The sequence below is a fragment of the Eptesicus fuscus genome, chromosome 19 (genome assembly GCF_027574615.1).
Source record: "Eptesicus fuscus isolate TK198812 chromosome 19, DD_ASM_mEF_20220401, whole genome shotgun sequence".
Lineage (NCBI taxonomy): Eukaryota > Metazoa > Chordata > Mammalia > Chiroptera > Vespertilionidae > Eptesicus > Eptesicus fuscus.
This window is the reverse complement of record NC_072491.1, coordinates 44,799,560-44,819,312: the sequence shown is the minus strand read 5'-3', so window position 1 is coordinate 44,819,312 and position 19,753 is coordinate 44,799,560. Positions and strand designations below refer to the sequence as shown.

The 19,753-nt window shown below is 38.1% G+C and overlaps 1 protein-coding gene and 1 non-coding gene across 4 annotated transcripts in view; one reads left to right on the top strand and one right to left on the bottom strand.

Moving 5' to 3' along the window:
* Positions 1-6,721, top strand: part of ATAD2 (ATPase family AAA domain containing 2) — a 53,416-nt gene extending 46,695 nt beyond the window's left edge. For all 3 annotated transcript variants that reach the window (XM_008143295.3, XM_054708535.1, XM_054708534.1), the window contains exons 24-28: positions 52-195; positions 2,392-2,781; positions 4,356-4,489; positions 5,320-5,448; positions 6,119-6,721. In XM_008143295.3, the coding sequence (XP_008141517.2) occupies positions 52-195; positions 2,392-2,781; positions 4,356-4,489; positions 5,320-5,448; positions 6,119-6,163 (842 nt within the window). In that variant the 3' untranslated portion in view covers positions 6,164-6,721. The remainder of the gene's footprint in view (positions 1-51; positions 196-2,391; positions 2,782-4,355; positions 4,490-5,319; positions 5,449-6,118) is intronic.
* A 12,279-nt stretch (positions 6,722-19,000) lies between these two features.
* On the bottom strand, positions 19,001-19,086 carry MIR9187 (microRNA mir-9187). Its single transcript, NR_128904.2, is given in 1 exon segment — positions 19,001-19,086. It is a non-coding gene; the product is annotated as a microRNA mir-9187 (primary transcript).
* Between the last annotated feature and the right edge of the window lie 667 nt (positions 19,087-19,753).

The window sequence follows — 19,753 nt, the reverse complement described above, 5'->3', positions numbered from 1 at the left end:
AATTTTGAAATCTAGAAATTTAATTTGACGTTTTATGTGTCTATTTATAAGGTTGTAGCTCCTCCAAATATGCCCCATCTTATTACCATGTGATGCCAAAGCAGAATTCCACTTCTGCTGGTGATAAAAGATTGGATCCAGAGCAGAATGAAAAGCTCAAGATGCTCAATATTCCTGTGGCTTGCAGCACTCCTGGTAAGTGCACTTGGGTAATTTTTACTTATGAAATTGTAACCTTTATGCTCTTCCAATGCCATTTATTTTCTCCCTCAGTTTCCTTTATTTATATTGATTTAGTGAATTATATCGGTTGGGTTAATATTGAGGCAGCTATGCATTCTTGAAATCCAGATTGTAATGATATGCCACTTGCAGTCCCAGTTCATCTTCATCTAATTGTGGATTGATTTGATTTGAAACTAATTTTCATTTCCTTAAAATCCTGGTCATTTCCTATTCCTCCTTATTTTTAGGGTATACCTTTATAGGGTACCAACCCAAAGCCTGTGGATTTTCCAAAGACCTCCCTTCCTTGGCAGGCTCTTAATTCCATTTTTTGTTCTTTAAGCCCCATGAATGTGAAACTCTCAGCTCTTCATTTGTTTTCCCAGATTTAGTTGTCTTAATTCCTTAATGCCTTATTAGACACCAATGCTTTTATTTTTTTTAATTTTTTATATATATTTCTTTATTGATTTCAGAGAGGAAGGGAGAGGGAGAGAGATAGAAACATCAATGATGAGAGAGAATCATTGATCGGCTGCCTCCTGCACGCCCCCCACTGTGGATCGAGCCCGCAACCCAGGCATGTGCCCTTGTCTGGAATCGAAACTGGAACCTTCAGTCCACAGGCCGATGCTCTATCCACTGAGCCAAACCAGCTAGAGTGACACCAATGCTTTTAAACAGAAATTATAAAAGTGTGTGTGTGTGTGTGTGTGTGTGTGTGTGTGTGTGTGTGTGTGTGTGTTTTTTACTGGGGTTGGAATTTTCCCTTATTGTATTGCATGTTTTTCCATTCTGGGATAATTGATTTGAGATAGGTAAGCCCTACTTTCGTAAAAATGGGAAGAGGCAGGAAGGAAAGGAAGGATAAGAAAGGCAAACCAGCAAGAAACCTTTACCAGAGGGTTCTCAGTCAAATAAATTCTAAGCAAGTATATATGTAGAAATTGAGGACATGAAAAATGACTTCCTTAAAACAATCCATTCCTAACTATATACCCAACAGGATTGTATGCATTATGTTTACCAAAGACACATACAAGAAATGTCCATCAACAATAGAATTGAAAATGTGGACTATTGTACAACAGTGAGAATGATTAAACTTCAACTACATTTAACAGTATAGATGAATCTCCCAAGCATAATGTTACAGTATGGTTATATATTGTGTCTGGTCTAGGCAGAAACTTTAATCTTTGTATACCTTAGTTTCATCATCTGTAAAATGATGTTGATAATGGTAACAAACTGATCAGGTTAAAGTGAAATTTCAGTTACTTTTAGCATACATTAAGAACTTAGAAGCGTTTCTACTGTATGATAGGCATTTAAGTGTAAGCCATTTTTAATCTTGCTTTTTCTCTAGTTTATTCCTCAGACTACTGCCAAAATGTTCTTTGTAATACATGCAGCAGACAGATCATCCATTGCCCTCCTTAAAATTATTCAAGGTTTTACTTTATTATTTTTTTAAAATATTTTTTTATTGATTTCACAGAGGAAGGGAGAAGGAAAGAGAGATAGAAACATCAATGATGAGAAAGAATTATTGATCGGCTGCCTTCTGCATGCCCCACAATGGGGACGGAGCCCGAAACCCGGGCATGGGCCCTTAACCAGGAATTGAACCGTGACCTCCTGGTTCACAGGTTAATGCTCAACCACTGAGCCATACCAGCGAGGCATTATTCAAGATTTTTAAAAATATATATTTTATTGTTTTTTTTACAGAGAGGAAGGGAGAGGGATAGAGAGTTAGAAACATCGATGAGAGAGAAACATCTATCAGCTCTCTCCTGCACACCCCCTATTGGGGATGTGCCTGCAACCAAGGTACATGCCCTTGACCGGAATCGAACCTGGGACCCTTCAGTCCACAAGCCGACGCTCTGTCCACTGAGCCAAACCAGTTAGGGCTATTCAAGATTTTTTAAAAAATTATTCAAGGTAAAACTCAAACTCCTCAGAATGACAAGTCATTGCCCACTTCTCTGCCTTCTTGTAGTACTATATATTTCTGTTTCTATACAAACCACTCAAAACTATGGTGGTTTCTCAAACTTGCTTATCCTATTATATCTCAAGGTATTTTTCTCCCCACTTACATAGACTTTAGAAAATTGTTGAATGTTCTTTTATCCTTTTTCTTTTAATTCTCTGAAGCTCAGTTGAAGAGAAAAATCCGCAAAAAGTCGAAGTGGTACTTAGGCACCATCACAAAACGAAGGAAGATTTCACAGACAAAAGATGGCAGCCAAAATGTCACAGATGACAAAATTGAGAGTGATACAGAGGAAAATCACGATATAAGTGTAGACCACATCGAGACTGGAAACACAGGAGAGTCTTCAATGGAAGAAAATGAGATGCAGCAAAATGGCTCTGAAAGCAAAATAGATTTGGGAAATAACTCAAGTACCTGTAGTATTGAGAATGAACTTGAATCTGGGAAGGCTGCCGCAAGTACAGAACTGAAGAAAGATAAGATCACTTGCAGTGGAGATTCTTTAAGCTCTCAAATAATAAATGTTTCTAATGAAAGTGAAGCAAAAGGTAAGTCTCAATTAAACAACTTCCTAGTTTTAAAAGATGTTTTACTCCCGAGTTCTTAAGCAACTAATTACCATCTCAATTTTGTCCTTGTCTTTTGTAGTGCAGGTGTTAATTCATTAGGAAAGATAGCATTATCTTTAATATCTTTTATTAACTATGGAGCTAATAAATTCACTGTTGCTAAAAGACTACCGTGGCATCTAATAGACCTGGATTTGAGCCCCTAGTCCATCTGCTACTTGGTAGCTTGTGACTTTGGGCAAGGTTCTTGGACCTATCAGTCTCAGTTTTCTCTTCTGCAGAATTGGGGTAGATAGCTGCGGGTAATGAGATATTTTGAGGATTGAGTAAAATAATCTAAAGCAAGAAGTGAAGGAATTTGGCTCTGTCATTTTTTTAAAAGCTGGCAGGATACCCTCATTTTTAAGCAAGATAAGCAGTTTCCTGTGGTTCTTGCTGAGTGGTGTAGAACAACTGTAACCTCCATCATTCCTCTATTCATATTGTAGGTTAAGTCCAAGATTATTTATATTCTAATTCTGCTTCCAAAGTTTTTCATTGAGAATTGTCTTCATCTGGATCTTCTTGGATATTTGGCAGTAGATTTGTTTGATCTTTGGAAAAGACAAACATTATTTGGTCTTAAAAGTAAAAAGAGCAGGAATAGGGTCAACATTTTCTTTTGGTCAATGACAAGTATTAAGTGAGTTAATGAGACTTTTTTTTTTCCCCAGTGGCTTATATGCTGTAGGTAAATCTTTTTCAAATACTTCCTTGAAATGAGTTCCAGTGTGTTTGAGTAATCATAGCAGAAGGGGCTAGGATGCAGCCTTTCCAGTATAGATAATTTAAATGTTAATCTTCTGACTATATAATTTAGTATGTTTTGTTTGGGTTCAGAATTGTTTTATTTTTCTTTTATTATTATCGTCTTTAAAAGGACACTATTTAGTGGGACATGTACTTGTTTACATATTAAGAGATTTGGGTTCTTATCTGGGGTCTTATAACAGGTATGTTAACCTTAGAAAAGTCTCTTCACCTTTCTTGACCTCATTTTTTTAATCTATCAGTGAGTAGAATGCCCTAGATTAGGGATATGCAAACCTTTTCTGTATAGTGCCATATACGAAATATTTAGCTGCACAGTATCTGTCGCAACTACTCAAACCTGCCAGAAAAGCCACACTGACAAGCATATGTAAAATGGGAGTGGTTGTGTTCTAATAAAACTTTATTTATAATGGTAGTCCAGATTTGGTCTGTGGGTGGTTGTTTGCAACTCCTATTCTCAATTACTGAGGTTCCTTCCAGCTCTTAAATTTTGTGTTATGTCTAAGTAGAAAACAGTTGAGGATCCCCTGAAATACTCAATTTGAGAAATATTCAAATGTTCTTAATTTTTGAGTGTGTAAGTGGGATCATTTTAATCTTACAGCAGAATCAGTATACCAGAATTGGTATTTGTATCTTAATAAATATGTCCTGCAAGTTAATCTGCCTAATATTTATTTACTTTAGGCATTATAATGTGTGTTTACCAAATAGTAATGTTATTTAATCACTCATTCTAGAAAGGTGGATTCTGCAAATGACTCGAGCTAGACATTCCCAAATAGAGCAACAGCAGCTCATCAGTGCGGAAAAGGCTTTGGAAATTCTTTCACAGCCTATACCCTCACTTGTTGTGGACCACGAGAGATTAAAAGTATGTAAATTGAAATTGTAATGCTGTCATTGTGCAGATTAGTAACATAACATACCAAAAGAGAACTGAAATAGTATTTTGTATCAATTCAGCATGTAATAAATAGTGATCTTTTATGAAAGGGTAAGTTTGGCATAGAATAACTTTTATAAATGTGGTGGTTGGAGGTGGCTAGTATATTGATATTATGGTTTTAACAGACTTGACTACATTATTTATCCCATAAATTGTTTTTACGACTGTTACCTATGACTATTTTAGTTAGTTTTTACTTAGCCATAATGGCATGTTTTATGAGGTAATGACATATCCTGCTAGGGCCAGACTTGAAGAATCACAGAAATCCAATGACCATTTCAGTCGTGAGAAAAAAAAAACACTAAGCAAATGGAAAATCCTTTTTATAAGAAAAATAATTTTAAAGTGGTGAGGTAATTCATCATTTATGAAGTTCTTTCTCTTTTTATTTCACATAATGAAATTAGTTACTATATACTGATAGTGTAATAAAATACTCTGCAAAAATGGTGCTTTTTTTCCCTATTAATCTAGTTCATCTGTAGAGATTTATGACTAGAATTGAAATTGGCAACCTCCTCAGCTATAGTTTTTAAGATATAAGTTACCCAGGGCAGAGACTTGGATCAGAGGATGATGATGAAAGTTAACTACAGCCAAATTACAGAGCCATCATCAGAGGCTGCCATGTTGCATCAGATGACTTGGTCCGTCCTCTCTCTGGTTTATATGCTAAAAATTCCCCAATCTTCTAAGTTAAAACATCTCAGAGAATTTATCTCTCACCTGTAAACACTTATATTTTCTTTTAGAATCTTTTGAAGACCGTTGTTAAAAAGAGTCAGAAATACAATCTTTTTCAGTTGGAAAATTTGTATGCAGTAATCAGCCAGTGTATTTATCAGCATCGCAGGGACTATGACAAAACAACACTTATTCAGGTAAACTAATCTATATAAGAAATTAACTTATTTTATAAAAATTTTTAAAGACCATTGTTTAATATATGCAAACAATGGAACTATAGTATCAGCAAATTATGGGAAAACCTTCATTTTCTGTATGTATTAATGAAGATATGTAGCTCCTTTTTAAGACATACCTATTTTTCTTTACTTGATCTTTACAGTGGGCATTAGAGTTTTAACTTTTAAAAATAGATACTGGAAAAAAGGAAATAAAAAAAGATATTGGATGATACCTATATAGTATAATATAAATATTACTGGTACCAAATATATACCTACTAGTATATGTAGTATTTAGTGTACCTACTAAAATATACTGTGGTACCTACATGGTATCATATATGTGATACTAGTACCTATAAATAGGTACATAAGTGTCTTGATTATAACTATTTGAATTTAACATAAGATGATCACATCTCAGACTCATTTGAAAGGGATTTAAATAATGAAGTCCCATCAGTGATCTCAGTTTATGTGATAGTCTTAAATACTGAACTAAATTTTTGTTTTCAGTATCAGATATATACATGGGTAATAAATTCTTAAGGGTATTTACTGGGGGAAAAAAGGCAATAGAAGAATGTTTCTTTAGCGTTTCCACATTGAAACTTACTACTTTTCCTTTCTACCCTTTATCTAGAAAATGGAGCAAGAGGTAGAAAACTTCATTTGTTCCAGATCCTGATGTCATGGTATCACATATTCTTTATATTCTGTTTTTACTTAGTTCACCTCTGTCATGTTCACATAACTGATGCAAGGTGAAATCCTGCATCTTTAAGAAAAATATTAAAATAGTAAATAAAAATATTTAAACTTTTAATATCTATGTACATGTGTAAGATAAATTACAGAGATAAAATACTGGGAGTTTGATGGAACAAGGCACTGTAGTAGTAGTAATGCTATGGCATATCATTAGTTGAAATGTGGACGACTCTTAATATAAAGATAGCTAATGTTTTATAGCACTGAAGAGTAATTAGTGACATTGATATTTTTTTTGTTTTAAGCACTTTTAATTTTACCCGTCCTGCAATAGTTTATTGCATCAGACTAGAAACTTAACTGTTGTATCTTTGCCATCCTTTTGTTGTCTTCAGTACCCATTCTCTCATCTACCTTTAGCTTGTCCTGCTCATTCACATAAAAGCCAGTGTTCAATTCATGAGCACCCTTGACAATTTTTGGCTGCACCACAATTCTGTACCTGAATGTCAAAATAAATGCTTTTTAGATAACATTTTTATAATTCTTACTTGGGTTAATAAATTTTAAATATTTTCAGTTAAGTCTTATGATTATACACAACAAACATATTAATAAATACTATGTTGAACAGCTTTTTAATAGCACAGAGTTTTTATATTTGAAAAATGTTTATATCCTTCTAAATTTGTGTTTAGGTTATACTCTATAGATATCTTTTATATGCAATTATATAAATATAATAAATTTTGTAATAATGATACCAAAAATATATTTCTTTCTTAAATGAATAAAACCATACACCACCATGCACATTCTTTTTCTTTTTCTTTTTTTTTTTTTTTAGGACCCATTCTAATATTTGTAAAATAGCTTCTGTTGGAAACTTTCAAAAGTAGTTAGGGGATAATGATCTCAAATGAGAGATTCTGGATTCTAATAGATTCAAAGTTGAGCTGCCTTTCGTTGATTTACCTGGATATTGTATTTAAAGCATTTTAAAACCCAGTAATTCAGATACCTTAATTAAAAGATACTCTCTTAGTAATGCATAAAGCAATGCCATTCACTATAAACATCTGAGTATGTGCATATTTCTGGATTCTTGCACATATACACATACATACTTATTTTTATTGAAATTTATTATAATTTATTCCAGATGCATCTTTTATAACTAGGATTTCATTTTGTATGTATAATTTCTGTAATAAATGTTAAATGTAAAAATTGTTTCTCAAATTTCTTCATCATTTTAAATTGTCCTAAAGATAATTCAATGCAAAACAGTTATAAAATTTTGTTTTATTACTGCTTATAATTTATAATGTTGACATTGGAATGTTTATATGGTATAGGTTTTTAGGCTACAAAAACTGATGTGCTTCCTGTCCTTTTAAGACATACTGTCTACAGACATGGGAAGTAATAGGTCTACATTCCTAGATTTTCAAAACCATACTGAAATAGCAAGCCTGAAATGCTTCTTTCTCATTTGTTGCTTAAAAATACAGTCAGTCTATAGTAATTAGGCAAGAAAAAGAAATAAGAGACATCCAAATGGGAAAAGAAGTAAAACTACTTACAGATGACATGATCTTATAAAGAGTCCACAAAAATGTTAAAGCTAATAAATGAATTCAGCAAAGTGACAGGATTGAAGATCAATAGATAAAAGTCAGTTTTATTTCTAAACCTTAGCAATGAACAATACAAAAAGGAAGTTAAGAGAGCAGTGCTATTTACAGTAGCATCTAAGACAATAAAACACCTACAAATAAATTTAACCAAGGAGGGTGCAGGATTGTTGCTGAAAGAAATTAAATAAGACCTAAACAAATGGAAAGACATCCTGTATTCATGGATTGGAAGACTTAATGTTATTAAAAATAGCCATATTCCCCAAAGATGTCTACAAATTTAGTGCAATGCCTATTAAAATCTCAATGCACTTTTTTGGAGAAATAGGGAAGTCAATGCTCAGTTAATAATGAAATTGCAAGGGACTTTGAATAGCTGAAACAATCTTGAAAAAGAAGAGAAAATTGGACTCACAGTTCCTTCCCTATTCCAAAACTTACATTAATAAAAAAGCTACATTAATAAAACATGTGGTATTGCCATAAGGACAGATATAATAGATCAGTGGAATAGACTTGAGAGTCCAGAAATAAATCCATATATCTATGGGCAATTGATTTTTGACCATGGTGCCCAAGACCATTCCATGGGGAAAGAATAATCCCTTCAACAAATGGTGCTGTGAAAATTGGATATCTACATGTAAAAGAACAAGGATGGACCTTTATTTCACACTGTATACAAAGTAATGTAATAAAATGGAACAAAGACCTAAATTTGAGAACTAGAATTAAAATTCTTAGAACACAAGGACATATCTTTATGACCTTAAATTTGGCAATTATTTCTTAAATATAGCACCAAAAACACTAGCAACAAGACGAAAATTAGATAAATAGGACTTAATCAAAATGTAAAACATTTGTGCTTTTTCTAGAGATACTATCATAAAGGGCTATTTGGTTGGAACATTGTCCCGTACACCAAAAGGTTGTGGGTTTGATTCCCAGTCATGGCACATACCTAGGTTGCAAATTTGATCCTTGGTCAGGGAATGTATGGGAGGCAACCAATCGATATTTCACATCTCTCTCTGTCTCTAAAATCCTATATAATAAAAGGCTAATATGCAAATTGTCCCCTCCACCGGGAGTTTGACCAGGGGTTGGAGCCAGCCAGCCAACCACCCATACCCCCTGCTGGTCCCCCCCCCCCCCACATCAACCCTCACCCCCACCCTGATCAGGGCGAGCCGCTGAACCCCACCCATGAATGAATTCGTGCACTGGGCCTCTAGTAAAATAATGATAATAAGACATATCCTCAAGTGAGGATTAAAACAAAACAACAGTTCCATTAATGGATGTAAATGCTTTTGATGACTTGGACTACTGATCAAATATTTTGGAAGATGCCCTCTATTGCAATTAGTCTGTTTTTTTCTGCACTGGATTTTGGGAGGAAGATCACAAAAGTAAAGTGATCATATCAAGGTCACCTGTTATCAATGTAACATGATGATTGACCTTGATCACATGGCAGAAATAATGTTTCTCATGTTTCTCCAATGTCAAATTACTCTTTCCCTCTCTTTGGAAGATCACTGTGCACATCCTACTGTTAAATAATGGGGAGTGATTATCTTCCTTTGCTTTTTTATTTTAACTGATTGTCTCAGGGATTCCTATAAATATGTACTGTGGTATTGTGGTTACTTCAGACTCAACGTCTTCACTACCACCACCACCACCACCCCCATACACACACACTACTTTTTTGCACAAAATAATGCATTTGAGATTGCCCCATAATATGAGGGACTTCGTTAGGATTTGAATATAAGTTAATTATTTTTTGCTGAAGGATAATGTGGGAGTAATAGGTCATTAAGGAAAAGAGTGCTAGTTTGCCCTCTAATACCATTCTCTCATTCCTGGTAACAGCCCTGGGCACCCAGCTGGTATGTCTCAGTGGTTGAGTGTCAACCTATGAACCAGGAGATCAGTTTAATTCCCATTCAGGGCATGTGCCCAGGTTGGGGGCTCAACTCCATCCCCAGTAGGGGGCATGCAGGAAGCAGCCCATCAATGACTCTCTCATTGATGTTTCTCTCTCTTCCTCTCCTCTCTGAAATCAATAAAAAATGTGTATATTTAAAAGCCCTGGACAATTTTCCAGTATTTTACTGGGAAATTATGTTTTTGTTCCTATATTGTGGCAAGAGGTGGCCATGGGACGAAGTTCTGGCCAACGAGATACAAAGGGAAGTGCACAATTTCTGGGAAAGCTCTTTGGAAGGGAAGTGGGTGAGAGCTCTTTCTGCCTTTCTGTGCTTCCTTTTCTACCTGCTGCCTGGATTGCATACATATGGGTGACTGGAACTCCAGAAGCTATCTTGGACTCTGAGATGACCTTAAAGATAGAATCCATTCCTACTTTCTCAAGTGAGAAAAATAAGGACTTTGCTCATGATAACTTCAGGGTATTGTTGTTGAAGCCCTCAACTACATCTGGACTTCTTATTTGACAGAGAAATAAACTATTTTGTTTAAACTGCTGTTGTTGGGTGGATCTCTACTATTGACAATGGAATGCAATTCTAACCAACAAAGGCATAGAGGATACATAAAGAGTTGGGGAATATTTTTGGTGCTTGGGGTCTCAAAAGGTCTTACTCAGGACTTGATTCTTATAGGAAGCAAAGCTAAATAAGGAGTCACTGAGTCCTTGAGCACACAGATGGCATGTTCAAATGGACTTGAAAGCCTTTCTTGGATGGTCTAGATCAGTGGTCAGCAAACTCATTAGTCAACTGAGCCAAATATCAACAGTACAACGGATTGAAATTTCTTTTGAGAGCCGAAAACCGACTTCTGCGCATGGGCCACGAAGTTTCAATCGCACTGTACAATACCCGCACGTGGTATTTTGTGGAAGAGCCACACTCAAGGGGCCAAAGAGCCGCACGTGGCTCGCGAGCCGCGGTTTGCCGACCACTGGTCTAGATAGTCTAGACCAGGCGTCCTCAAACTACGGCCCGCGGGCCACATGTGGGTGTTTTTGCCATTTTGTTTTTTTTACTTCAAAATAAGGTATGTGCAGTGTGCATAGGAATTTGTTCATAGTTTTTTTTTTAATCTATAGTCCGGCCCTCCCAACGGTCTGAGGGACAGTGAACTGGCCCCCTGTTTAAAAAGTTTGAGGAGCCAAAACCAGTTTGGCTCAATGGATAGAGCGTCGGCCTGCGGACTGAAGGGTCCCAGGTTCGTTTCCAGTCAAGGGCATGTACCTAGGTTGCGGGCACATCCCCTGGGGGGGGGGGGTGCAGGAGGAGGCTGATCGATGTTTCTAACTCTATTCCTCTCCCTTCCTCTCTGTTAAAAAATCAATAAAACATATTTTTTTTAAAATAAAAAGTTTGAGGACCCCTGGTCTAGACTCTAGAGAAATGACAGGCCAGAAGCAAGGCAGTCAAAAGGAAGCCCTCGGAGGCACTTTTGTAAAGGAAAGCTTAGTAAGACCCTGCTTGGTAATACAAGGCACATTAAAGATAATTCCAGAGGATTAGTGGGAATATTGACCGTAATAGCAAAAAGTTGCTGATTTCAAGGATGAGTTGACTATAGTTAGAAATGTTGATTTTCAGGTAATAATGGAATGCTAGGGAGGCAGAATAGAGTTCAGTCTTTATAGTCCATATTTTGCACATAATTTTTATGGAAGGCTTAAAATGGCCACCCTAAAGATAACTTCATCCTAAGCCTTGGAACCTGTGAATGTTTCCTTCTGTGGCAAAACAAAAAAGGAGAGAGGGCCCTTTAGATGTAATTCAATTAAGGATCTTGATTATCCTGGATTATTTGTGTGGGCCCTAAATACAATCATGCATCCTATGAAAGGGAGACAGAATGAAGTTTTAGAAGAGAAGGCAATGTGACCATAGGTCAAAGAATGGTGAAATGCAACCACAAGCCAAGGAAATCTGACAGCCACTAGGATCTGGAAGAAACAAGAACAGATTCTTCCCTAGTTCCTCCAGAGGAATGCAGCCCTGCCAACACTTTGATTTTGGCCAAGTGGTACCACTTTAGCCTCCAGAACTGAAGGAGTTATTGTCTGGAAGTAATGCTGCTGAGAAAGAACAACCCTCCCTTTGAGATGAGCCTTCCGCAGAAGATAAGGAGGAAGAAGGTTGTCATGTGCAGTTCCCACGCAGTATCTTACTTTAATTCTTAAAAGACCCTCGGAGGCAAATTCTAGTATATTTTACAAAGTAAGTGAAGGCTTGGATAAATCAGGCAATTTGCTCAATTTCACAGATAAGTGGCAGAATCAGGACTTAACTAGGTCTGTGTGATGGAAACCTATGTTCTTAACCACCTCCCCTATACTATTGGCATTCAACATTCTGGTATGTGCCACTGGCAGCCTTCTGCAAACATCTGTAACCCCACCTGAAGGTTTTCTCATGGTTCATACTGGATGTGAAGGGAAGGTAACATCCCCAGGAATAGCTGCCAACCAGATACAGATTGGAGTTGGTAAATGATACCCCAGCTCCTTAGCGCCTTGGGAGGGGCAACTCTGAGGTGTGTTCAACATTTTTGTCTCTATGTTCTCCATTGTGGTTGAGTCCTAGGTCCCAGCACAATACCTGCCTGAACCTCCACTCTATATTAGCTCCCTTCCCTTCCCTGTCTCACTTCACGTCTCTGTTTGTACTTCTTAGCATCCCCTCCCAAATAACTACTTGCTCTCACATCTTTTACTCAGGATCTACAATGGGGAGGACCCAACCTAAGAAACTTCCTTTATAACGTAAAAGTAGAAAAATATGAAATGCCTCAACAATGACTATACAGCCGAAACCGGGTTTGGCTCAGTGGATAGAGCGTCGGTCTGCGGACTGAAAGGTCCCAGGTTCGATTCCGGTCAAGGGCATGTACATTGGTTGTGGGCACATCCCCGGTAGGGGGTGTGCAGAGAAGGCAGCTGGTCGATGTTTCTCTCTCATCGATGTTTCTAGCTCTCTATCCCTCTCCCTTCCTCTCTGTAAAACAAAACAATGACTATACATTTTTTTAGGTTTCTCAGCTATTACTGAATGTCACAAACCACTAATTTTATTGTGACAGTCTATTTTAAAATTTCTTCAATTTCAAAGATTGTCTGAATTATAGCAATGTTCAGTTACGTTTTTATTCCCGTTTTTAAGAGGAAAACTCTGGAAGCTTCAGGTTTAGGCTATGTACTAGTAATTTTAGTAAGCAGAGGTTGGAAATAAAATCACTACATTTGAGCAATCAACCCTGCCAACATCCGAACTCTGGCTGGGAGTCAGAGAACAGCACTTAGCATGCAGTGACCGGGCTCTTGGAATACTACTACCTTCAGAGCACATGCCAAATCAAAATGATTTAAACATCCAAAATATATTGAGACTAAAACATTTAATGGATCAAAGAATGCCAAACATGGGTACCCTGCACATGCAAACATTTGTTTGCTAAAAGTATTGATTTAAAAGACGATTGTGAAACTTCAACTAGTAAAGATTGGGAGTAAAAGGGGCTCATTGCAATAGATAATGTATTCATGAAATAATTTGGAAACTGATTATGTGTGATGAATCCTAATTATAGCTATTTATTGTGGTGAATATTTAGGAAAATCAGGGTCTTAAAAAAGACACAAGCTTTTACTTTAATTATTTAGGAAGTAAAATAAGTTACCCCAATTTTATTTGGTGTAATTATTTCTTTCATACAGTTTGCTTATTTCATATTTAGGACCACAGGATATGTCTCATTGTCTTTTTTCTGTTTCTTCCTTAAATTTTTCTTAAGTCTCCTTCCCCACCCCACTAGGGAGAAAATGTAAATTACCATCACTCAAATGAATTCCCTGGTTTCTTCTGAACCTTCACCTCACAGCTGTTGCATGAAATATAATCACTAAAATACTAGTTAAATGAAAATGTCTATCCAAAATGAAAGTTTTTGAATAATCTTATGCCAAATAACCTTGTAGGAGAGGAAACAGAGACTACTACGTGTATTTTCTTTTATCTATAAATAGCTGATTTTGCCCTGCCAGGTAGCTCAGTTGGTTAAAGCATCATTCTGATACCCCAAGGTTGTGGGTTCAATTCCCAGTCAGGGCACATACAAGAATAAATTCATGAATGCATAAATAAATGGAATAACAAATCAATAATCCTCTCTTCTTCTCTCTCTCAAAAATGAATTTTTTTAAAAAGCTTTACAAAAACAGCTGATCTGAAAATATGCCAAAATGCTAATAGTGGTCAGAAAGAGGACAATGGATGGATTTTCATCTCTTTTTTTAAGTTGCTTTGGTAATGAAAATATGTTGTAAATATTTAAAAGTTGCTTTTAAGCTATAATTCTCATTTTCATTATGAAATCTGAAATATCTAAGGACAAAAAAGATCAGAATGTACCTTCTTGTATATAAAGTGAAAATTTATGTCTTATCCTATCTAATAAAGAGGGAATATGCTAATTGACTGCCCTGCCCTCTAATATGGCAGCACCCACAGCCAATGAGGGAATATGCTAATTGGCTGCCCTGCCCTCAAAGATGGCTGCACCACAGCCACAAGATGGTGTCTTCCAGTCCTCTCAGGCCCCCAGCCGCCCAGGGCCGGCCAGAGGCGCAGGCAAGCCTTGGATGGTGGCTGCCCAGCCGCCCAAGGCCGCCCGAGGCTCAGGTAACCAGGGCCGGCCAAGGCAGCAGCAGAGGTGTGATGGGGCATCGCCTTCCCCTGATCACTGGGTCACCTCCCACCCCTGAGGGCTCCCAAGACTGTGAGAGGGGGCAGGCTGGGCTGAGGGACCCCCCCTCCAGTGCATGAATTTTCATGCACCGGGCCTCTAGTATTTTTATATTGTCCCTCAACTGTCTTTTGCAAGTACTTTTCCAAAAAAAATTTGTTAAATGATGAACAGAGTGAATCCAGAGACATGGAAGCATGGAACAGAGTGCAGAATCTTGGAGGAAAGGTGGGGGAGGGTGGGTGGTGGGAGGTAATCAACCAAAGAACTTGTATGCATATATGCATAACCCATGGACACAGACAATAGAGTGGTGAAGGCCTGGGGCGGGACAGGTAACTGGGGCGGGCTCGAGGGGGTCAACGGGTGAAAAGGGGGAACATATATAATACTTCCAACAATAAAGATTTTTTAAAAATACTTGTCTAGGAATATATCCTATGAAATCAGAAACACCAATCATAGAGGATACATGCACCCCTATGTTCATAGCAGCACAATTTACCATAGCTAAGATTTGGAAACAGCCTAAGTGCCCATCAGCAGACGAGTGGATTAAAAAACTGTGGTACATCTACACAATGAAATACTACGCTGCTGTAAAAAAGAAGGAACTCTTAGCATTTGCAACAGCATGGATGGACCTGGAGAGCATTATGCTAAGCGAAATAAGACAGTCGGAGAAAGATAAATATCACATGATCCCACTCATTTGTGGAATATAATGAACAACATAAACTGATGAACAAAAATAGATCCAGAGACATAGAAGCATCAAACAGACCATCCAACCTCAGAGGGAAGGCAAGGGGAGTCGGGGATGGGGGGTAAGAGATTAACCAAAGGACTTGTATGCATGCATATAAGCATAACCTCTGGATACGGTAGGGGGGTGAGGGCATGTGCTGGGGGGTGGGAACATCTGGGGAAATGTCAATGGGGGGGAAAGGAGGCATACGGAATACTTTAAACAATAAAGAATTTTTTTTAAAAAGTTGTTAAAAGGTCTGAAGATCTATCTGATCAAAAAGGTATCTGACTTTTGGGTACATGCATTACAAACCTAGCATTGTATCACCTTGCTGGCTCTAAGCTATGACACAGGAGAGAAAGAAACGTGGAAGGTGGAGGTAGCTTACAAACTACAAATTAATGAGAAATCCAAGCAAATTGCTCTATATTTTCCATTTATAACATTCACAATTAAAATGAGATAATAGGAGTTCAATTGAAAATGACAAGACACAACACTAATATGTTATTTTGGGGGTATTTTAATTGTAGTTCTGAGGACAAGAACGAACTGCATTGTCCAATTTATACTTGCTGAATTTCTGTATACGTGTACATACATACTATTACTGAGGTCCTACTGTATGCAAGGCATTAGGAGAGATAAAAATAAAAATGAGGTATGGTCCCTGTCCCCCAAGAAATGTATAGTACAGTAAAATTACATGTCAATGCACCTAAATTGTCTCATACCTCAGTAAAGAATTTAGGTTTATCTTTATCATTGAAGGCACAGAAGGATGGACTTGAGGCTTCACTGTGTGGTGGGAAAGAGGGCCTGTGGAGTCAACCTAGGTTTCAATCTTATTGAATATGTTCTCCACAAAAGATGCCTTTTGCCCAGCCAGCGTGGTGAATATTTAGGAAAATCAGGGTCTTAAAAAAGACACAAGCTTTTACTTTAAGGCCTGGGGCAGGACAGGTAACTGGGGTGGGCTGGAGGGGATCAATGGGGGAAAAGAGGGAACATATATAATACTTTATATATTGGTTGAGCACCCACCTATGAAACAGGAGGTCATGGTTCGATTCCTGGTCAGGGAACATGCCTGGGTTGTGGGCTCAATTCCCAGTGTGGGGCAGCAGGAGGCAGCCAATCAATGATCCTCTCTCATCATTGATGTTTCTCTATCCTCCTCCCTCCCTCTCTGAAATAAATATAAATATATATATATATATATATATATATATATATATATATATATATGTCATATATGCCTTTGTTCAGGTAACAGGGTGGAGGCATTTACTGCTCACCAAAATGTTTTTGTGCTCCCCCACATTTCCTGTGACTAGTCCTGATCAAAGGGCTCTAAGCAGACGTGCTATGTGTCATTTCTAAATAAGCATTTACTAGCTGGTGGAAATCTCCCTCCCCTCTGCCTCAGCAACTTAGGAGACATATATTCCAAATGGGATAGCCTAAGGGAGAAAGCAGCCTCGATCCCTGAGTCACCATTTGGTGAGAGCTAAAGAAACCTTGATGAATGAGAAATCATTGTATGTTAAGCCGAGGATATTTGTTCACAGCAGCCCAGCTGAGTCTGTTTTGACAATCAGAGATATTACACTCACTTTATGGTTGTTGAGTGGGTGAAGGAAGAATCACTGGGAAGGCAAGACGGTGAGGTCTCTTTCTTAAAAGTGACCAGAAATGGGTGTCTTTCTGTGCTGATTCCCTCAACAATCAATGGAGAAGGCCTGACCAACCTCCACCCCTATCAGCCCAAGCGAATTGGCCTATATTTTCCATTTATAGCATTCACAATTAAAATGAGATAGTGGGAGTTCGACTACATTAAAAATGACAAGACACAACACTAATACGTTATTACGGGGGTATTTTAATTGTAGCTATGAGGGCAAGAACCAATTCTGTGATCCTGAGCAAGGCAATCTTCTTGAGCCTCAGTTTCCTTGCCTGTAAAATGGAGGTGTAGTACTAATACTCATAGGATTGCTTTGAAAATGAAATTATACAGCAAAACACTTAGCTCATGGCCTGGCAGGTTGAGGTGCTTCCTAAGAGTTGTCTGTCTCCCCTAACCTTTATGTGAGGCCAGTAGTTCTCAAAACTGCCTGCATTTTAGAATCATTTGGGAAGATTTAAAAAAATAAGTGCCTCTATCCCACCTGAAACCCAATCATGAGACACTTTGGAGGTGGGCTGCACCAGGTGCCCTGGCAAGTGTGGCTCAGTGGATAGAGTGTTGGCCTGTGCACTGAGGGTCATGGATTTGATTCCTGGTCAAGGGCACGTACCTAGAATTCCGGGCCCTGGTCAAGTGAGTGTGGGAGGCAGTCAATCAATGTGTCGCTCTCACATCAGTGTTTCTCATCCTCCATCCCTCCCTTCCACTCTGTCTGAAAATTAATGGAAAATATACCCTCAGGTGAGGATTAACAACAACTAAAAGTAAAATTGAAAAAAAATTAAAAATGAAAGCACCAGGTAATTTTATTGTCCAGTCAAGGTTGAGAACCAATGCCTTAGATAATGTATAAACAAAATATTTGATTACACATAATTTTAAAACAATGTCTTCATAATTTTTTTACAAGCCTTCAAAGAGCACATAGTATGACCACTTTTTCACAGACTTAAGCTTTAAAAAAGGCTTATTTATAAATGATAGACATAGAGTCAGCAAGCAGTTACTGGAAGCTCTCAGGGACAGAGGGGCATTCCGACAGGCGGAATTATAGACAAGCCCAGTGATGTCCCAATGGAAAGAAGAGGCTCAGATACCATTTACACTGTCTATAGTGATGACTGTTTTTGTGTTGTTATGGGCCGATTGTGTGTCCCTCAGAATTCATATGTTGACGTCCTAACCCCAGTATCTTAGAATGTGACTGTATTTAGAGACAGGATCTGTACAGAGGTAATTAAGTGAAAAGGAGGTCCTTAGGGTGGATGCTAATCCTATATAATAAAAGCCTAATATGCAAATTGTTCTCTCAACTGGGAGTTCGACTGCTCGCTATGATGTGCACTGACCACTGGGGATGGCACGGAACATGGCAGGCGTCGGGGACGCAGCGCTGGCAGCCAGCAGCAGGGGAGGCGCTGCCAGCCCTGATGAGCCCCAAAGAGAGTGGGACCTCAACAGGATGGTGGAGCAGATGAGCGGGTGGTGCCAGGCCAAGGCAGGTGTGAGCGGGGGCCCGATCGACCCGCAGATCACCCCGCAGATGATAAAACTGTAAATACTTCATCACAAGGGAAATAAGTCAAGCACTCTGAAAGTGTTTTTACTCTTAATGCAGTATACAGGGAGACATTAAGATAAGTTAACTCCATTTATCAGTAATTGTTTTTTTCAATGTTGTTTTTATATCATGTTTTTGTTGTTTTTATATCATGTCTTTGTTGTTGTTCTATCATGTTGTTATTGTTTATTTATTAATAAATTCATATATTATTTTCATATACATTTTACTAATTTTCTTTAATCTCTGACACTTCCATTATAGAGAAAGGGCAAATAACAATATTAAAATATTTCTTCTAATTATTTTCCTTTCAATGTGCACTAATTCATGCACCAGGCCACTAGTCTATATATATATATATATATATATAATATGCTAAGTGTCCGACCGTCCAATCGGTCACTATGACGCACACTGACCACGATGGGGCAGATGCTCAATGCAGGAGCTGCTGTGACGTGCACAGAGAAATGACACCATGGATCTGGCACCCACAAAGCAACACTTGGCTTCCCCCAAGTGGGACACAGGCCCCGCCACCACTCCAGAGCGACACCCCACCAAATTGCAGCCAATGCTGCCAAGGCCCTGTGGTGCAAAATGTGGCCCACAGCCCAGCCCAGCCCGAAACAGTGGCTGTGGGCGCCGGGTAATGATGTCACATAGCAACACCCAGCTTCCTCTCCCTAGTGACCACTAGCCTCCTGGCAGTTTCTACAGCCCAGGAACACAACTTGCTTTATAGCCAGGTGCAAACATTTCACACTGTAACCAAATGTCTGTGAAGCATTTTCCCATGCCTCATCTCATTTGATCCTCACAGAAGTCCTGGAGTAGGTAATAGAAGACTCGGTGGAATCCTATTTTCTTTTCATTAGCCAGAAAACTAAGATTTAGAATGCTTAGAAACTTGACCCGACTGAAAAGAAATGGTGGAACTTGAAAATGACTTCAGGTTTTCTCACTGCACAGAATATAGTCAAACACTGCTGCAGTTAAATATTTTACCCTTTGTTCTCCCTGCGTGATCTACAATAATATTCTGCTTCATGTTGATATTTACTGCTGTGTTGCTGACAATTACCTGAAAGACAAGTTGGGGTGCTTCACCGAGCTGGAAAAAGTTCAGCTACATCAGAAAGCAGAACTAATTAAGCAAGTTTGTTCTATATCTATAAAAG